Raw genomic sequence first — 21048 nt, 5'->3', positions numbered from 1 at the left:
AAAGAGTTTCACACGAGAGTATAGCATTATTTATTCACAAATCTATTGCCAGTAGTACCCAGCGTCCTACTAGTCTATTAGATCTACATGGATAGATAAAAACATTAATTCTTAGTATTTTAGGAAGTATAGTTTTTCAGAAAAAATCATGTCAGGGTTTTGTTTTCCCAGAAAGACGGACTGCCTGAACAAGATTGAAGAAATCATTATCAAATAATATTCCTTTTTGTTGTTGTTGTTGAGACAGGGTCTCACTCAGTCACCCAGGCTGCTGGAGTGCAGTGGTGCAATCATGGCTCACTGCAGCCTCAGGTGATCCAGGCTCAAGTGACCCTTCCACCTCAGCCTCCTGAGTAACTGGGACCACAGACGTGTGCCACCACACTCGGCTAAATTTTTTGTAATTTTTGTAGAAAACGGGTCTCACTATGTTGCCCAGGCTGGTCTCAAACTCCTGGGCTCAAGCTATCCTTCCATCTTGGCCTCTCAAAGTGCTGGGATTACAGGCATTGAGCTACTGAACGTATCCTCAAATAACACTTATTTCTATCTTTACCTAGTCCATCAAGAAGATTTGTGATGCAATGACTAGTCACCTGGATCCTCAAAAGATGACAGTGTTGGACTCCTATACCCCAGAAAAACAGATACACTAGGCCTGTGAAAAGGAAACACCCTTGGATTTATTCAGTCAAATAAATGTCTACTATACACTTGCTACGTCCCAGGCACTACCCTGAGGAAATGACAGGAACAAGATTTTGTGACCAGGAGCTCAAGAATGACTTTGGTCTTCAGTAGAGTGATCGTAGCTGAAACCAGACAGCACTGGGATGGGTGAGAACTTGGCTACAAACAACTATTTTAAGAAATGTGGCCGGAAAGGGAAAAAGAGGGGAATTTTAAAAGGGCAATGTGAAATCAAGGGAGGATTCCACTTTTTCTGGTTTGCTTTATTGTTGTCTGTCTCTAAGCATGCTTAAAGGCCAACAGAAGGAAGCCTTCAGTAAGACATGCACACCTGAGTGAAGTCCTCACAAAGGCAGGGATAGATGGGATCCACAGTCCGGGTGGAGGATTGGTCTTAGCATAAATACAGCCTCTTCCACTGCGACGGGGGAAGAGGAACAGTTTTTGGCAGAAGCTCCTGGGATTCTCCACTTACGTCTCTTTTATTTATGATGTAGGTGGCAAGACCACTTGCTAAGAGTGTGTGAACGGATGAGAGGTTTGAAAAGCGTGAAAATGCTGGAAGTACATTCTGCAGAGATCAGAAGCGGGTGCTGAAAAGGAAAACTCTGGAAGATTCCGTGATGGCCCCGCTGAGCTGGTGACCATGGATTTACAGGGGCACAGATCTGGATACTGTGATTTCCCCAGCTGGCCCCAGCAACTCAGGTCAAGCATTACAGGAGGCAGAGAGTTGAGACTGCCCAAGGCTGAGAACCTGCCGGGCGGACGCTACGGCAGAACGACACGACCGAGCACACTGGCATGACAGTGACTGAAGACCACAGAAGCTCCTGATAGGTGCAGCGGGGATGAGTGAGGCTGAGAAAGCGGAGAGACTAGAAGCAAACAGTGGGAGGCCTGCACTTTGGATTTCAGAAGTGGACCGGCTCCAACACTGAGAGATTTGAATGCTCCCAGCCTCCAGCACTACTTCTCTGGCAATAGTTGGACCCTCCTCCAGACAGCTCTACTTTCTCCCTCTGTCCTTTCCAGCTACTGTGAGCTTCCCGTTGCTCCTCACCACTCCTTGTATAGTCCCTAATCCCCTCTGCACCTTTCTTCATTTGAGCTATCTGGCATGACTTCTGATTTCTGCTGAGACATACATCACATCACTCACATGGGGTTTTCATTAAAATGAAACCAAAGACAAACATGGCCTTTTGTCTCATTTTGTCTTTTGCTAAAATTATAATACAATGAAAGTTAAATCATATACCCTCCAAAATCACAAAACTTTAAAACAAAAAAAAAGGCCTTTAAAAATTCATCCATGCTTACAAATGAAACTAAGAGGCAGCCTTGTGGAAAGAGGCACTGTTAGCAAGCAGCAAAGGGAAAAAAGGCCTTTGACACTGCACTTGTCTCTGAGTGCTTAAGATGTGCCAGGCACTAGTCTTGAAGCTCTCTGGATCCAGCCTGAGCAGCTCACCTTCTCATAAACTGAAATCCAGTCTTCCCCAGTCCTGTGTCCAGTGCTCCTTCCATTATTGGCACCAAGATTTACTGTGGAAAATGTCACATAGAAAAATTGATAAGCCCAAAAACAAAAATAAAGCAAACTGGATGCTGTATTTTTAATCTGAAATGCTACCAAGGGAATTAAGGTAATGGATGTTCAGGAAGCTTTTGAGCTGGCCTAATATAATTTTCCAGGAAAAAAAAAAAACCAAAAACACTGTCTAACAAATCAGTTCCAAACTCTTCTGCCTGTCAGTCAAGGCATAATAGGCACCCATAATCCAAAATGCACTCGCTTACCAGCCTCTGGGCTTTTCTCCTGGCATGCAGCCCAGGTGGTCACACACCTTCCTTCATCAGGCTCTTACCATCAAAGCTTCCCAATTACTCTAGTCCCAAAGGATCCTTCCCACCTCTCAGCTTCTGCTGGACTTACACGCAATATTACAGAGTTCAGTTCTTAGCTATTCTTTAATTGAGAGGGCATAAATATCCCTTATGAATCCAGGCTAATATTATTTGATTTTTAATATATGTTTCAGGCATACAGTAAGAGTGGAAGATCCAAAAATAATTAAAACTAATCCCGATCCAGAATGAGCTTAGTCTTTTACTAAGGCAGAGGTAAAAAACTAAGGCTGAGGCAGGGGAATGGCGTGAACCCAGGAGGTGGAGTTTGCAGTGAGCCGAGATCGCACCACTGCACTTCAGCCTGGGCAACAGAGTGAGACTCCGTCTCAAAAGAAAAAAAAAAACATCATAATAATTTCCCTACAATTACTTTTAAGTTTGTGTATTCATATCAATAATAATTTTAAACTAATATAAACATAGTCTAAAGCACATGATTAGAAGTCAACACCACCACCATGTGATTTCAGCAGGCAGTCCAGAGGGTTCAAGAACATATTCCCCAGGATCTGAGAACAATTAACATCCTAGTACACTGCTTAGCAGGGTGATCAATGAATGTTATTTCCCAGTTTCAAAATCCTCTCAACAGTGACCTAAAAGTCATCCATTCAATAAACACTTAGGCCCTTACTATGTGGCAGACGCTGGACTAGGAACCCTGGCTAGATTCCAATGGGTAAACTGGAGAATGAGTGGAAAAGTAACCGAGAGGGCACCACTGTAACCAGCATTTCCTGTACAGCCCGATCTAGCTGCTGCTTGACACTAGAAATTATTAAAAGTTCTTTGCTGGAAGACTATCCATGCAAAATTGTTTCATTACCTACTTCATTTCCCATATGATTCTTACATAATGGCCTCCCAAGAACTTAGCAAGTTAATAATCATCTTTTAGAAAAGTAATACAGTTGACCCTTAAGCAACATGGGTTTGAATGAGCCAGGTCCACTTATACACGGATTTTTTCAACAAAAGTTGCACTGAGTGTGCCTGCATCTCCCACTTCCCCTTCACTTCCTCCATCTCTTCCATCTCTGCCACTCCTGAGACAATCCCTCCTCTTCTTCCTGCTCCACAATCTATTCATGAAGACTATGGGGATAATAACCTTCATGATGCTTCACTTCCATTTCTCTTCCTTGTGATTTTCTTGACATTGTCCTCTCTCTAGCTTACTTTATTGAAAGAATACAGTATATAATACATATGAAAATACATGTAAGTCAATTGTTTATGTATCAGTAAGGCTTCTGGTCAGCAGTAGACTATTAGTAGTTGAGTCCTGGGAAAGTCAAAAGTTACATGGAAATTTTTGACTGCATGGGCACCCCTAAACCCAGGGTTGTTCATGGGTCAACTGTAGTTCAAAATGCCATTCAGTACAGGAAATTAAATACTTGACACGAAAAAAATATCACTTTCTAAAACTTCCAAGAGCTGTTCCAAGTCACACTGGGGGAACTCTGCTTTTCTGCTTAACTTCATTAAGTTTCTACTTAGGCAAACAAGTGAGCATGAAAGTATTAAGCACACATCACCCTCTTTCTATTACTAGTCTGAGCATCACCAACTTTTAGCACAAAAAAAATCATCTTTGGGAAGATTCTGGCTTTCAGTTAATTTGTCATTAAAGGAGTCAGTTACACAAAGCACGGGCCAGTATGTACTAACATTCATAAAACATTATTATGCATTAGAAGACAGATCCACATAAGCTCAGAACTAACCTTTCAATATTGCATAGTGCACACAAATGATTTAATTAAAGTGTGGCTAACTTAGAAAAAAATATTTTTAAGTGTTCTTTGTAAGTTTACTTGCTGATTCATAAAGGCATCAAACTTAAAATTTCCCAGACTTACTAGTACGTTGACCTTTGGCAGATTAAAAATGACTTACTTCCATTCAATGACGAGTTCTTTCAAGAACTATTTCTTGGAATTACTAAAATGCTTGTTTAACGATCTTGGGATACAGGGTTACGCATCACCAGGCTTCCAGGCTGCCGGTGTGCGGACCCAGGGCCGGCGCGCGAAGCTCAGTGGCGGCCACCACCGGACCGAGGCCCTTCGCCCAAGCACTCGCAGCCGCCGCTCCCCATCTGTAAAATGGGCTCACACGGCAGCGTCGGCCCGCGCGGGGACCAAGGCCGTGCACGCAAACGCCGACCACGGCGGCGGGCCCCTTCCCAGAGCCTAGGACGGCCGCAGCGGGGTGCTCTCCTAGGCAGGTCAAACCGGCCCCGCGTTCCCTTTCCGGGGAAATTCTCAAATCTCCGGAGCGGCAACTGCGCAAGGGCGAGGGGCGGGGCCCGGAGTCAGGAGTCAGCGCTCAGCGCCCACGCCCCGCACCGGCGCAGGTGGGGACCGCGGGGCTGGGGGCCGCGGGGGACGGGGACTGCGGGGTGGGCACTGCGGGGGTGGGCACTGCAGGGTGGACGCGGAGCCCAGCAGGCGGCTGACGGCGGGGATGGCGGCGGGGCTGGGAACCGCGGGGGCTCGAGAGGCCCCTCAGGTGACCGATGGCGCGGGTGGGAGCGGCTGTCCCTTCACAACTGAGGCCCGGACGGACGCCGCCGGCGGCCACCTCAGCGCAGCTGACGTCCATGCCCCGCTGGCCTTCGGCCAGGCCCTCCAGCCTCCCACACATACCTCCAGCCGGCCTGCCGCCGCCCACAGCCGGCCCGGACCGGGCCCGATAGGTCTCGCCGAAGACGCCGCCGCCGCCCGCTGCCGGCACCTCACTTCCGCCCGCCGCGAGCGCCGAGCGCGTCGATCCGCCGGGCAGTCGAGCGCCGAGTCCTCGATGGGCGGCGCCTGCAGGGGAGGGTCGGAGGAGGGGAGCGGACCGGCGCGGGGGCGGGAGGTCAGCAGGGGCCGTGGGCGGTGGACGCTGGAGTGTCTTGGGTTCCGAGGGACCCAGCTGTCGGAATGGACGCGCGTAGGAGGTTTTTGCTGGGCGTCTTTGCGGTGGCGGGAAGGGGGGAGCGGTGAGGGAGGGAAAGAAGGGTACAAGCTCAGGGGGCGGGCGGGTGCACCATCCATCCCCGTGCCCTCGGGTCATCTCAAAGAGACTGAGGGATGATAGTGCGTTTGTGGGACCACAGTTCACCACGATGGGCCCTGCACCGGGTCAGAGGACCGCTCCGGAACAGGGGGATGCACAAGGTCCAGAGAACGCATGGGATCACAGGGCTGCACCGGGGCAGGGGGCTGCACCGAGACCGGAAGAAGCATCAGTTCAGGAGAAGGCACTGGAGTCAGGGGACTGTACCAGGTCAGGAGAATGCCCTGGAGTGTGCATCCCCGGGGGGCCACACTGGGTAAGGAGGAGGCACCAGGTCAGGAGGCAGCACTGAGTCAGAAGGATGCACCGGAGGCAGAGGACTGTACCAGGTCAGGGGGCTGCACCAGGTCAGGAAGAGGCACTGGGGTCAGGGGGCAACACTGGGTCAGGGGCAGCCCTGGGCCAGGAGGATGCATGGGGTCAGGGGGCTTCAGGGGTTTAAGGGCTGCACTAGGTCAGGGCGCCACACCAGGTCAGGGGATGCACAGGATCGGGGCGATGCTCAGGATCGGGGGATGTTCGGGGTCGGGGGATGCTCTGGGTCGGGGGGAAGGTCGGAGTCGGGGGGATGCTCGGGGCCGGGGGGTTCTTAAGGTTGGGGGGGTGCTCGGGTCGGGGGCATGCTCGGGGTCAGGGGATGCTCCAGGTCGGGGGTTCCCGAGGTTAGGGGGATGCTCGGGGTCGGGGGGTTCTCGGGGTCGAAGGATGCTTGGGGTCGGGGGGGGGGGTTCTCGCAGTTGGGGAATGCTCGGGGTCGGAGGGTTCTCAGGGTCGGGGGAATGCTCAGGGTTCGGGGGATGCTCCAGGTCGGGGGATGCTCCAGGTCAGGGGCATGCTCGGGGCCAGGGGACTGTGGCCAGAGAGGAAAGACAATCAGGAAAGTGGGGGTCGTGGATTCTGGAAGCTAAATAGTTTCAGGAAGGAGGAATTGTTAGGCAATGTTCAGAAGCACTGTGAGGCCAAGACTCCAGAGAAAATTGAGTTTGGCATATGCCAGTCATTGACATCCTTGACCAAAGCAGTTTCAAAGGAGTGTGGGGAACCTACATCTCTTCAGAGTGGACTGTGTAAAGAATATTAAGTGAAGTGGAAAAAAGTAAGTTTCGACAACCTAGGTTGGCAGATTTAGCAATAAAAATACAAATACCCAGTAGAGTTGAATTTCAGATAAACAACAAGTAATTTTTAGTATAGATATATCACTAAAGTAATGTTGCATGGGATATATTTCTACTAAAACATTGTTTTAGTATTTGTTAGTGTAAGTACGGCCCAAATATTGCACAGGACATAGGTATACTAAATAATTACTCATTATTTGTCTGAAATTCACATTTAACTGGATGTTCTGTATTTTCATCTGGCTACTTTGACATCCATTCTGAGGAGTTTTGTGATAAAGGGAACAGAGATACGGGGTAGTTGCTGGAGGGGCATGGCATCAAGGAAAAAGTCTGTTTTAAGATGGGAGCTGTTAACGAAACCGGTAAAGAGGGAACTGCTGATGCAGGAGAGAGAGGGAGCAACTGCAGACCAAAGTCTTTGAGAAAGGTAAGACAGGGTACGACCCATTGCACGAGGGCAGACGTTGTTCTTAGAAAGGAACCAACAGAGTTGAGCTGTGTAGTAGGAGAGTGAGCAGAATGTGAAGCTACAGTTGTGGTGGGTTGGTAGACATGGTGAGGAGAAAGTGAGAAAATACTCTTCTGGTTGCTTCTGTTTTATTAGCAAAGGAACCAATAAGATCATCTGTGAGGAGGGAATGGGGGCAAGGGAGAATCGAGAAGGGGTGAGATCGTTGTCTTAGACATTGTAAAACAAATTACTGAGGATATGTAGTCAGATTGCCAGGGAGGGCAGAATGCCCACTTGGGATGTGTGGTCTTAAGTCTCAAATGGAACCAGTCAGCCTGCTTGTGTGTGTGTTGGCTGCCCTAGTGCAGGCAGGGAGTTAGTAGAAACTTAATTGTAGCTGAGATTAGAGTTTGACACAGAAGAAGGAGCCGGGAGCAGAGGAGTTCGGGGTCTATGCAGAGAAATGACATTAGACAGGATCATGGGGTTTAAGCTGGTATGACAGGGTATTTAGATGGATTTTTCTGGTTATCCTGGAATTGGCCACTTGCACTGAGAAAGAAGGCAGATAACTAAGGTGACCACATGTTCCACTTTGCCTGGGATGACTCTGATTTGTGTCTGTTATGATGGCTTAATTATTGAGTGCCCTTTTTACTGTCAAAAGCGTTCCTTTTAGACACTATATGGTCATCCTAAAGTCTCCCTGCACTATAAAGAAAGCCCCCAGGCCAGGCGTGGTGGCTTATGCCTGTAATCCCAGCGCTTTGGGAGGCTAAGGTGGGTGGACCACGAGGTCAGGAGGTTGAGACCATCCTGGCTAACATGGTGAAACCCCGTCTCTACTAAAAATACAAAAAATTAGCCAGGCGTGGTGGCAGCGCCTGTAGTCCCAGCTACTTGGGAGGCTGAGGCAGGAGAATCGCTTGAACCCTGGAGGCAGAGGTTGAAGTGAGCCAAGATCACACCACTGTGCTCCAGCCTAGGCTACAGAGCGAGACGCTGTCTCAAAAAAAAAACAGAAAGAAAGAAAAGAAAGAAAGGGGAGGGGAGGGGAAGGAAGGAGAAGGGAGGAAGGGAGGAAGGGGGAAAAGAAAGAACAGAAAGACAGTCCCCAAGCAATTGGGTAAGACACCTCTTGGAGCTTATGAGGAATTCACTCAGCTATTCTAATGCAGGTTAGTACTTGCTCTCCCTAGGCACCCATGAGCCTGTGCTTGCTGCTGTCAGAGTGGAGCTGAGCATCGGTGTGGAGTTCTTGGCAGAGTTGGGTTGCCCTCAGGACTGTATGTGACCAAGAGTATGTGCCTGCTTTTGGTACAGAAATTCCCTAAGGTAGGAGACTTGCTGGAGAAACATATAACAGCTGGATGCAGAGGAGGGTGGCCGGGAAGCAGCTGCGCAACCATGCTGTGGATATTGCAGCCCCTCAGCTCAAGAACTCACACATGTTCCTCACACAGACTTAGTCTTTGGCCCATCCATGTGTCTTACACGAGTGCCCGCCCGGCAGAGAGCATCCACAGCAGGGCATGGAGCAAATGGGATGATTCAGCTAGGGCGGGTCAGGCAGTCTCTGCACAATGGGCCTGTGAAAATAGAATGGCCATTCACAGGGTTGGAGGCTACGGGGACCCACTGAACAAGGCAAATCTAGACAGTGCCTCTGCCCTCTCCCGCTGCAGAGGCCAGTGGGCAGCCCATGGTGTGGTGGCTGTTGTCCCTCAAGAAGACCAAGCAGCCAGTTGGTGGCAAAAGTTGATTTCCATGGGCCCAGAGGCATATTCGGGGTTTGGATTTGTCTTCCTTGCTTGTAGAGCCTTGGCAGGCATGACTACCCAGTTTCTTACAGATGTCTTGCCTTATCATCACAGGATTTCCCATAATACCACCTTGGACCAAGCACGCTATAAGAGCGAAAGAGGCAGACAAAGGGGATGTGACCGCAAGCTCCACTGGTTCCACCATAGATTGCACACCCCGAACTGCCACCCTGATAGGACATCAGCATGGCCCCACAAAGGCACAGCGAACGCTCCAGTGGGGTTGGAAGCTGTGCTGTGGGATGCAGTTTATATTCAGAACCTAATATCAGTGTACGGTGCTGCATCCCCAGTAGCTGGAGTCCTGGCCCCTGGGATGTGCAGAAGATGCTCTCCTGGGTGACACAAGGTTCACCAAATCTAAAAGCCTCTCCTTATTTGGGATCCTCATGGATCCCAGGCAACAAAATTTGGTCCTGGTTATGAGTAGGACACGGGAGGGAGGATTCTTTCTGGAATGCAGGGGACTCACTGGGCATCTTTTCCTTGCCTGGTGATACCAGTAGACGGGCAATGCAGCAACCCTGGCCTGACGAGGAATAATAACCAAAGGCCAGACCTCACAGGGAAGAAGGTCTGGGTCACTTCGTCGAGGAAGCAGCCTGGGCCACAGAAGTGATAGCTGCAGGTGAAGAGACCCGAGCCAGGTGATTAAGGAAGATGATGAAAATCATGATAGCCTTAGAACTAACTGCAGCAGTGGGCAGTATAGCCCGACCTACTGACCCTCCTGAGGTGGGTGTTCTCCCCCAGTAAAGTATGACTGGACACCACGATGAGGAATCAGGGCCAGGGCACAGATCTGTAGCAGTGGATCTGCCTTGCAAGGCAGGACAGTAGCAGAGGCCATCAGTGCCCATCCACATTCCCCCAACTGAAGGCTGCTTTCTGGGAACCCCTGCATCTCTGTTTGTGCTTGAGGGATTTCTTCCTGGCGCAGGGCAAGCTGGAAGCCCTGGAGAGTTAATTCAGAAGAAGGCCTTGGCCAATGGCAGGCAAACGGTGGGTAAATGCCCTGTTGTGGCCGCCCCTGGCAGGCGTAGCTTGGCTGGTTGCACATGCTCCATTGCATGGCACAGTCCCAGGGGGGCTGCCTCAGTCTCCCTCGGGGAAGTGCCCCGCAGCACACCTTTATTGGCCTCCCCACTCCCCTCCTGCTCTTTCCTGCTGTCACCTCCCAAGTGAAATACTAGCCCTGGGTCAGCTTCTGGGGGATCCAGTCAAGGCTGTTATTATCACAGACTAAAAACAACCTATACTTATTACAATTCAAATATATATATATTTGTTATTAGAGACAGGGTCTCACTCTGTCACCCAGGATAGGTTGCAATTGTGAGATCCTAGCTCACTGTAGCCTGGAACTCCTGGGCTTAAGAGATCCTCCTCCCCAGCCTCCAGAGTAGCTAGGACTACAGACGCGTGCCACCATGCCTGGTTATTTTTGCTGCTGTCTTTGTAGAAATGGGATCTTGCTATGCTGCCCAGGCTAGTCCCGAACTCCTGTGCTCAAGCAGTCCTCCCATGGCATGAGCCACCACACCTGGCCTCAAGTAGCTGTGTGCTGAATTGCATACTTTTTAGGGAAATACATCCTGGAACAAAAAAGTGATGTGGAATCTAGCATGACTTCATTGTTCTCTCCTTTTCATCAGAGGATGTGTTGAACTATGGCCCCAGTACGCAATCACTTGACTGTCCCCAGCATCATCAATTATAAAGAGCGAGGGGGAAACTAGGAAATGTGAATCCGAGGCTTGGCAGCAGCATTTGAAAAAAAATAAAGGGAGAAATCGCTGGCAGCGGCGCACCCCCTTCGCGGTGAAACCAAACCCTCTCAATCTCAGTGACACCACTTCCTGGGTTAGGTGATCCTGCCATTAAGCCAGGATGTATGGGCCTTGAGAACACACAGATTTTTCCTGGTTTAGAAAAATAACAAATAACACTGTATTCCAGAAACAAAAGCACTCAGAAGAGGAAAGAGACTCTTTTGTTAATATAAAGAGTACTGGTATTGTTTTCTTTCTTTTTTCTTACATTTCTGGTCCTAATTCCAAAACCAGCTAGCAAACATTAGTGCTGTGTATGCAGAAGTTGTCAGCAAATAAAATCATTAAACCTAAAATTGCAGTGGCAGCTGTTGGAGCAATTGAATATCGTTGCATAGCATTGTGTTTTCAATTCTGTCTCAGGTTTTGTTTGACCTGGAGAGAAAGAATAACTTTGAAGCATGAAATCCCTTTGGAAACAGTCTTTAGAAGTACTAGGAGAGACACAATTCCCTGTTCTTAGATTTTTTTTTTTCTGTTAAATCAACACCTTTTGTGTTCTGTACTGTGTGGCACATCAGCGTGTGGTAAACCATAATTAGTACAGAACCTAACCCTCAAAACTACTATAATTTGCTGTATATTAGAGATCCCTTTTTCCAAAGACTAATGATTATTTGGTCTTCTGTTATTCACAGGCTCTCAACTCCATGCTTGCAGATTCCTACCTTATTCACTGTTGTAGATACCATGGAGCTTCCTCACCCAGTTATTCAGTACATCAGGCTGACCACGCAGGAACAGCTCTCACCACAATCTGCAAATACAGTATTATCTGTTTGTTTTCTAAAAGTGTTTCTCCTCACTAGAATATAAATGTAAGAGGAGGGATGCCGTAATGCTCATCCATGCCTTACACATAATAGATGCGCAAAAATACACGTTGCCTCAAAAACAAAAATAAAGTAAGAATACAGTACCTTAAGATAGTAGCAGAGTTGGAGGAGATGCCTGTTTCCAGTTGTCTAGTTCAAAATATGCTGAGTGGCCACTTAAAGACACAAAATTATCAGCAAAATTTGGTATGTACACATCTTGATAATAAACGAACCATGGAGATGTTTCACCACATACCACCCAGCATTGCCATGCTTTGTTGGAGCCTTTTGTGTTTTAGGATTACAGGACAATTTGAAATTCTGCAGGACTGCAACAGTTTCAACTCTGTTTTAGCAGTTCCTGGATTGGACCTATTGGTTAAGGAAGCCCCTTACATCCTTTTGTTTTGTCCTTCATCTTACTATGGTTGTGCTCCTAGCAAATGCCTTGAAGTGGACTTAACCATCTTCTTTTATGTTGGCTTCAGAGCTTTTTATATTCATAGCTCTGTATATCAAAAGTCCTCAAAATAGTCCAATGTCTCCAATCAGTTTTACAGCAAAACAGAGCTCTGTGGTTTTCTATTGACTTGCTATTTGCATATTTTAATAAGAAAATTGTAAATAAAGCTGGTTCTACCGCAGGGATATGGTATTACAATAGTGTTACTCCAACCATATGGCCCTGCTGCCATCCAGCACAATAATGCAGATGTGTTTTGCACCTGTGTTTATATCTGGGCGTCTCTGGCAGTGGGTTGTGTCTGTAGGTGGTCCAGAAGGAAAGGAGGAATTGAGGAGGCACATGCTGCCAGAGATACAGGGCCCAGTACCTGGAGAGAGGGAACAGCTCGGCCCGAATCTGAAAGTGTCTCTGCTCAGCCAGGACCTGGGTTCTCTCCCGGCCCTGCCCGCCCTGCCCTGAGCTGCAGAGGGCAGGGTAACCTAATGATGTGATTTTCTGTGAATAAGACTTTAGATCTCTTTATGTTCTAAATGCAGGATTTCTAACAGACCGCATGATAGCATTTTAACTTAAATTGCTAGCTGGGAGTGGGTGGTTGATTTTTTTGGGGGGGAGTGGTTTGTTTTGTCTTGTCTTTTGGAATTCTCCACGTGAAGGTCTTTATTCAGTGGGAACAAGGCCAGTTTGCATTTTGTCAGTGATGTCAGCAGTCATAGAAAAGACATGGAAAAGGCACCATGTTCCCGATTTCACCCACTGATGGGTGGTGTGCCGTGTAGACTGCGTGTTAGGGCAGCCGCTGGCTTGCCACTCTGCACCTCTGCCGTGCAGGCACAGCACCCCACCCGGAGCAGAAGCACCAGCTACAGCCGCACATCAGAGGGAGGCGCGGTGTCAGCCTCTGGCCTTTGCTGCGCAATCTGAGCCCTGCTGACACTCATTGATGAAGGCTTCCACTGCGCAGGAGCATCAGGGTTGCCTGGCATATGAAACGAGGTACAAAGCCTGTCATTACACCTCGTTTCTTTTTATCTAACATGACACGAATGTTATCTGAGTTTTTCATTGCTCAGTGAGTACCCTGGTTTCACACAAACCCAATAAAATATTTTTCACTCCTTAACAGCAGGTTTCTCACCCTCTATATCTGGTAGGTTTTCCCTCGCAGGCAGGCGCTATAATTTCTGACGGTGATGGCATGCACTGAAATGCAGGACGTCAGCTCCCAGTGCCCACCACTTGTGTCCTGGCCACTCTCCAGTGGGGGTCTCAGGATATCTGTCCTGCCCCCTGCAGGTAGTTGCCTCCTGTGAGCTCCTCTTTGTACTCTCTGTGGTACTGAAGGACGAGGCGTACATGCAGGATTAAAGATAATTTTCAGGACGTACTTTAGCCAACAGTCTGAACCTTTGTTCTTCCTGACTGAGCCCTTGTAACAAAGATGAGAACATAGAACATAGCCAGTTAATTTGAGTATAAATTTACGTTTTCACACCTGGTAAAGAAAATAATAAAAATCTTTAGCAGTGAGAAAATAAAAATGAAGAAATAAAAACATCCACAGCCCTTGAAAAATCAAAAGTTGACTATAGGACTGTTGGTTTAAAAAAAAAAAATTACATCGAAAATTCCGAACCTTACATTCTGGATCCTGTCTGATATTGACCCTGATTGTTTGATCTCTTGAGAATTCCAGTTATCTCATTTGCAACACAAGATGGTTGGGTAGGAGAAACTCAGAAGTCCCTGTAAGCTCAAAAATCCCATCACTGCGCTTTTCTTTTTCTTTCTTTCTTTTTTGTGTTTGTTTTTGTTTTGTGAGAGAGTCTGGCTCTTGTCGCCCAGGCTGGAGTGCAGTGGCCAGATCTCAGCTCACTGCAAGCTCCGCCTCCCGGGTTCACCCCATTCTCCTGCCTCAGCCTCCCAAGTAGCTGGGACTACAGGCGCCCGCCACCACGCGTGACTAATTTTTTGTATTTTTAGTAGAGACGGGTTTCACCATGTTAGCCAGGAGGGTCTCGATCTCCCAACCTCGTGATCTGCCCGCTTCGGCCTCCCAAAGTGCTGGGATTACAGGCGGGAGCCACCGTACAGGCTGCACTTTTCAATAAACAATTCTGCAGCAAGTCTTGGCTGAACTGTGCGGCCTTCTCTTCTGGCGACTTCATCTAGCCATCTGTGTAGAACAGGACATATGGGTGGTGCCAGTGGAGTCTTTCCAAATAACTGTATGCCAGCAGTGGTAGTAGATCACACTAATTGTTCTGCTCTTCAATTAAAGGGGTTTTTTTTCTTCCAGATGCTTCGTTCTTTAAATGTGTTAGCTCTAGGGCAGTCCGTTTTAAACTGGGAACTTGGTTGCTTTCTCTGATCTTAAGGCAGATTGCTGGCACTTTTCTGTTGCTATCACCTTTTGCTCCGCTGTCCTTTCCACTTCCACACCTCCCCAGCAGCCTCTGCTCCGAGAACTAACAACGTTGCTTTTTAGTCCCTGGCTAGGTTATGGACATGGAAAGCCAAACCACAATAGGTTGGATGTGAAACATAGTGATAAAGAGGAAAACAATATGATGGTAAACACGTGGGTTGCATTTTCAATTTTGCATTTTTATTGAATTCCTGTTTTTCCATTAAGTAATTCTCCCTGAGCTTGGCCACATTTTTTTCTGACCCCGGATATGTGGGTTTGTTGATTTGCAATATTGTTATGCTTTATGTATATGTTTGACAGGATGCATATTCATTCCACTACCATTCATTAGAACTCAAATGAATGCACAGACGTGAATGATAGATTTAAGCACACATGTCTGCTTTCCTTCTGATAAACAATAGCTTTTCAGGACTGTCGACTCGTGAGGATTCTCAACAGAGCTCTATTTGAGAACCAATGGAGAATCTCTCTTCAATTACATAATTAGAATTAAATCCTAGAAAGGCACCTCAGTGGCTGGTAAACCTTTTTGCAGACTTCATTTTGTGAAAGAAAATGCTAGTAACTGCTGCTTGTTCCTGCACATTGTTTTGGATATGTTCAAATATAATTGTTTCTGCTCTTCAGTGGCCTCCTGTTTGCAAGCATGTATTTGTTAAAACACATTGAGAAGGAAATTTTCAGTTTTTAGGAAAATCAGTTTTGAACTAGAATTCATAGACCATGCTTTCCGTGGTGACAATGCTGGATTGCTTCACAGCACTGGTCCTCTCGCACTGCTGAGTGGAACGATGACTAGGCACTGTGTGACGAGGCACGATGCTGATTAGTATCCAGAAAAAAAGTCCTCAACGCCATGTAGCTTTCTAAGCTCTTGCTTTACATAAATATGCTGGTAACTACTGACTCTTAAGTTTTGGCAGTGATTTTGCTAGTAAACATATTTTCAGGCCAGAAACTCTACAATGTAAAGTAAGATATTGTCCCCACTCCCCAGCCAAGAAAAAAAAAAAAAAAGGGAATGAAATATGTGGCTGAATCAGCCCTTGCCCCTCAAATGGGTTTTGGCATACTTTAAGAGAAATAAAATATAAATTAATTCTCAAAGAATTTAGAATGCTCTTCCAGAAAGAGACGAGTCAGCTTCCCACATCAAACAGAGGGGAGTCTTTCGCATATTTAGTCCATCTTCTGTATTTACAGAATTTTCACATTACTTTCTTTTCTTAGTTTACAACAATTCAATCATTCTTTTCTTTAAAGCTGTCTAAGAAATGTGTGTTTCACTGATCCTAGAGGCGGTGCAATTCTAGACAGCACTTACAACGAAGGTTTATGTTCACACAAATTGTCTAGCTGCTAATTCAGAGAGGTCTTCTGTGTATGGATATTGGAGTAATTTAAGCTCAACTGTTTTTCAAGTCAACAAATATTGACATTTGCCTGTTACATTCCAGGCATTGTTCTTTTTTCTTCGCATTCTTTCTTGCTTTCTACAAGTTAGGCTAATCCACTATAAAAGTAGAGACACGATAATACGAATACGAATTATTATTGCAATATTAATTTTCGAAAAACAAAATAAGGAAAGCATATTTTGAATGGCAGGAGGTGTGGACAATCAGTGGAAAATCCAGGTTTGTCTTTGAATTTTTTGTGCCAGGTCTTGTTCGCTCAGTGTTTACAGTTGGGACCGATACAAGTCAGTTACCTGAGAAAATCTGTTGGAGAAAATAGCTACTAAAACTCTGAAGCATCTGTCTTTCCTGCTTATTTTTCAAGCATACTCTAACATATTTAAATCAGCAAATTTCTAGTGGAACTGAAAAAAGGTCTGTGCTGTTGGTGAGGCTTACGTAAACACAGTTATGTGAGCAGTACTTGAGAGCAGAAATTGTCCCAGGCACAAGCTATTGTCACGACTAATCTTTTTACAAGGCAAGGATGAATAAACTCATGACTTTAGTTGTGCCCCATGGTCTATTAATCTTTCCATCTTTTAATGCAAACTTATTCATACTGGAAAAATATATATTATAGTTCACATTATATGTGTACATTCACATACATATTATTGAGACTTCTATTGGAAATACGTAGAAATACTATGTCGGCATTTGTAATCTTCAGGTGATGAGTATACGATTAAATACACATCATGATGACTATTTTTATAAAATGATTATGGCTAATTATTCAAAAGTGCTTGAAATCTGTATGTACCTCCTGATTAGGAATCTAATAACTACATATTAAAATTTAAAATTATTAAAAATGTTATGTTTCACAACATTTAATGAACCTAAATGATTTGGAATACTAACCTTATAAAACATAATTATAGAATGCAGGTAGTTTTTAATGGAATCAAGGCTTTCTAGTTTATTCAATGAAATTTCATGTTTTCTTAGCTTACAAACTAATAGGAATATCAATTTAATTTTTACAAACCTAAACGCCTTTACATTTTAAAGTAGAAATTAGAGTATTTCCCATTGTAGAAGCTTTTTGTGATGTAAAAACATAGCATTTAGTGAAGTACTTCTACGAAGTCTTAGCAGTCTGCTTATTTCAATGTGAAATAATTAAATATAAAAACATTTAGCAATTTTGATCAGTGAACTTACGCTGACATCCTTTTGGCATATCTATAATATTAATAAATTGCTAATAATATTTATAATTTAAAATAGTTTCCAATTGCTGAGGAGCACTTAGAGATGAAAGCCTTCTTTCACGTATAAAAATTATGGGAGTCCCAGATGTGAAAACTGCCGTCTATCTTTGATTACGGACACACCCCAAGTTCTCCTCGGGCCGTGGGAAACATACTGCACAGAGATCCTAATGGCCAGTCCAGGGATGCCCCGTGTCCAGAAGCACTGAGTGGATGATGGGCCCCAGAACATTCCACAAGGTTGAAGCGATCACTTCAGTCTGCAGATGAGGGTGGTGACAGACATCAATTAGGAAATTGATGTCAATTAAAAAATTCCTTTTGCATGAAAAATTCATCTTCAGTTTATAAGGGTTGATTATTACTCCTGTGCCTTTTTATTTCCTGAAAGTCACACTTGAATATTAAGAAGAAAGAATTTTACAAAACCAAAAATGGCTGCCAGCAGGCAAGTGAGAACTATTAGTTAACTGATCAAAAAAAAAAAAAAAAAAAAAAAAGAGTGGAAGTGGACAGAGAAGAAAACTGGCAATAAACTGATTATAAGTTCCTCTGTCCCTTCTTCCTTTCTTCCTTCTAGCCCGCCTTTATATTATTTTTTAACAGAACAAATTTTCCTGGGAAAACTGCAAGTTTTTTATTCTGAAACAGTAACAAGTAATTTCTGTGACTTTGCCATTTTAGCTTTTACTCTTGGTGAAGCTCAAGGCCGTGGCAGATGAAGGCAGGCCTCCTGCAACTACAAGTCACTTTTCCCTGCCCAAAGGGCCTCCCACCTCAGCTATGGGCAAGGCTCACCTGGCAGGTAGCCCAAGGGAGGGCTGTGGGTCACTGCCCACCACTGTCCTCTAGCACATCCGTACATGTACACGTGTACATATGCACACCCCATCCCCTGCATACACACACCTACATTCACACGCATGGATACACACATGCACGTATGCAAGCTCACATGTGCACATGCACACACCACCCCCCACAAACACACACCTACACTCAGGTACACACAGATACAGCCATGCACACCCATGCCTGCACATACACGTGCAAACACTCCTACATCCACATGCCCACGCTCACAGGCACATACGCACAGACGCCTACACATACCCACACACATACACACATCCACATCCACGTCCACATCCACACCCACACACACTATTAAGAAAAGATCGAAAACTTAAACTGATTTTGGAGGTAGCAGCTACCAATAAGAGTTGCAGTGAGCTAACTGGGGACAGGTCCCCCTGGAAATCATAATGGTGGGTGTCAAGAACTGGGGGGAAGAGGCTGCAGGGGCTCCAGGCCTTTAGGATGTTTAGATTCCATTGTGTCGTAGCCTTGTTTTAACCTACCTTGCCTCATTCTGTCTCATCAATCATAATTTAAATATTTGTTTTCTCTACATCTCTTTGATCTTTTCTGTAAATTGAGGTCTTCGACAGAATTTTATGTAAAAAGAATGCTGACAGCGGCATTCGCATTTTTAAAAAAATTCTCTCTGATTAACACATTTCTCTTTTGTGGCTGAACCACTCATCATAGGAGGATTGTTCACTAGTCCTTTGCTTTCAACAGGCCTTAAGATCATCTGTGGGTTGTGTAACTGGAGAATTGTGTCTGGGAGGGTTTGGGCTTCCTGGCTACAAAGCATCTTCTCTCCCATCTTGCAGTAGGTTGACCGTCTCTGCACTGCCGAGCCACAGGCCTGGGGTCTGAGAGGTACCTTGCTCTCTTACAGCACCTCTTTCTGCGTCTGTTACAGGAAAGTGTTCAGAAGAACCAATGTGTTTTCCCAAGAAAAAGAAATCAGGAACCTGGTGTATTGTGCCTGATGCTTTAGATAAACTAATCCAAATCAGGTGAGTTGTCTGTTGTTTACAGTTGAATGTCAAACAGAGAAAGCTGATACGTAGGTCCAATAACTCTGTTATCCCACGTTGTACATAGACTCCAACGTTCTGTCGAAGTCGTTAAGTTTCAAGGGAAAGCAAAGATGGAAGGGTAGTACATACTTAGGCTTTCCTGTTTTGTTTTGTTTTTGTGTGTGTGTACCATTCAGCAACCTTGTCCCTCCTTGGTGTGCTCTGCAGGTGGTGGCCCCACCCTCTGTCACATAAATCCTCCCGCCGAGACTTCGCATTTTTGTGAGGCATGGTTTTGAGATTTCAGAAATTAACTTCTTTTGGGCGACGCCTAGATTCAGCTGTGAATGAGTCTGTGCACAGATTGTAAAACATGCTGTGGCCTCATTCGTCTCTGCTGGAAGGAAGTGGCAGCCCCTTGCCATACCAGGAAAGGGTAAGTCACAAAAAGTGATTTTGCTCTTGTTTATTCTGTGACGTACATTCCTTTGAAAACATTTTAGTTTTTCAACCCCAGAAGGAAAACCATCAGCCTTGCTAAAATGTATTGTTAAGCCGAGCAAAGTGGAAATGATAGTGGAAAATATTAAAGAGGTATAATTTTTACTTTTTGAGACTTTGTACAAATAGTAAAACATGCCTTTCCCCGTATCTGTTCAGACTTATCTACAAAAGCCCAAGCAGCCAAATGGACTGTAACAACCCAGGTGTCATTTATTTTCTTAAGATGTAATTTAATGTAACAAGACAGAAACATCCAGAGGTTCACGACCGGGAAAAAAATAATATGGCCACGAATAGTGTGATTTGCATTTAACTTTTCATTTTAGAAAGGTTAAATGAAAAGAAAAAATGCTAAATATATTTTAATCTACCAAGGGAATGAATGCTTTCCAGCTTGTTTTCTGAACTGCCCAGAAGAGTGGAATTGCTGCAAGAACCCTCCTCTGCACTGGATTAAATATTCTGCAGGGCCATCCAAGGTTAAGTCTCTTCTTTATTTAAACTGTAACACATTTCCTATTTTTCATCCTCGGTTCTATTACTGTGTGTATATTTTTAATAAACAAACTTATTTTCCTTTATCTTTTTCTTATTTAGTTTAATATATTTTTAAACAAGTGAGCTTCAGAGAATCATTGTGTATCTCAATTGCATATGTAAAAATACTTTCATAGCCTATGAAGATCTGTAAAAACATAAAGTATTGCCATTATATGTGCAGCATATCTTATAATTCTGCATTTCAAATGCATGATCAGTATCATGTGAAAAACCCTAATTATTTTATTTAGCTCACATGGGTACGTTCAAAATAAGTGCTTCAGCTTGGCAATATTGACAAAGTCCAAGCAGATTTTTTCCCCTCTTTGACACCTTTAATTTTAGGACAAAATATGCATGGAAAAAATTCTATTTATGAATTACAGTAAGGCCTTAATAAGTTATTTCAGCCAAGAAGTCAGATACCTTTACATGTTTTGTTAAATGTAAAGATAGAATTTGATTGTTTGACAATTTAGTACTGTCACCAATTGATAAAAAAGTAACTAAAAATAGCAAATTTATACCATTAATTTTTTGATTAATATGTACAGATGAAAGTTTCTTTTCTTTCTTAAATCAGTTGCCCATATGAGAGATCCAGTGTTTTTCCAGGTTTTACTTTCAGCTCACAGACACGGCCACCTTTTGCTCCACAGAAAGTTCTTATCATTTTCCATTTCGAGGTAAATTGATGTAGAATTACCAAGCTCATCAATTACGCCAATAACAGAAATGCGTGTCAACCAAGAGAAAGTAGCTCTGGAGATTAAGAAAATGACCTAGGTTCAGTCTCATTTTAAAGACAGAAAAATGGAAATGTCTTTGTCTTTCA

At 45.0% G+C, this 21048-nt stretch overlaps 3 protein-coding genes across 8 annotated transcripts in view; 2 read left to right on the top strand and 1 right to left on the bottom strand.

Annotated features, from left to right (window-relative positions):
* Positions 1–5408, bottom strand: part of EXOC2 (exocyst complex component 2) — a 194979-nt gene extending 189571 nt beyond the window's left edge. For 3 of the 6 annotated variants that reach the window (XM_026456816.2, XM_026456820.2, XM_026456821.2), the window contains exon 1: positions 5259–5408. The gene's annotated coding sequence lies outside the window, so the exon portion shown is untranslated. Of the gene's footprint in view, positions 1–2164; positions 2239–4506; positions 4842–5258 lie in introns of those variants that run through there. The other 3 variants (XM_026456817.2, XM_026456818.1, XM_026456819.2) reach the window with 3 other exon arrangements.
* On the top strand, positions 4931–10319 carry LOC111548550. The gene is made up of 2 exons (XM_023221055.2): positions 4931–4966; positions 8448–10319. Exon 2 carries the CDS (start codon positions 8551–8553, stop codon positions 9412–9414), a length of 864 nt encoding a protein of 287 aa, XP_023076823.2. The 5' UTR covers positions 4931–4966; positions 8448–8550; the 3' UTR covers positions 9415–10319.
* LOC116418824 (keratin, type I cytoskeletal 9-like) lies at positions 5044–8542 on the top strand. Its single transcript, XM_031935708.1, has 3 exons — positions 5044–5554; positions 5714–6496; positions 8448–8542. Exons 1-3 carry the CDS (start codon positions 5077–5079, stop codon positions 8540–8542), a joined length of 1356 nt encoding a protein of 451 aa, XP_031791568.1. The 5' UTR covers positions 5044–5076.
* Positions 10320–21048: the final 10729 nt, after the last annotated feature.

Source organism: Piliocolobus tephrosceles, chromosome 5 (assembly GCF_002776525.5).
Source record: "Piliocolobus tephrosceles isolate RC106 chromosome 5, ASM277652v3, whole genome shotgun sequence".
NCBI lineage: Eukaryota > Metazoa > Chordata > Mammalia > Primates > Cercopithecidae > Piliocolobus > Piliocolobus tephrosceles.
Note: the sequence above shows the minus strand (reverse complement) of the source record. Positions and strands in the feature narration are given on the sequence as shown.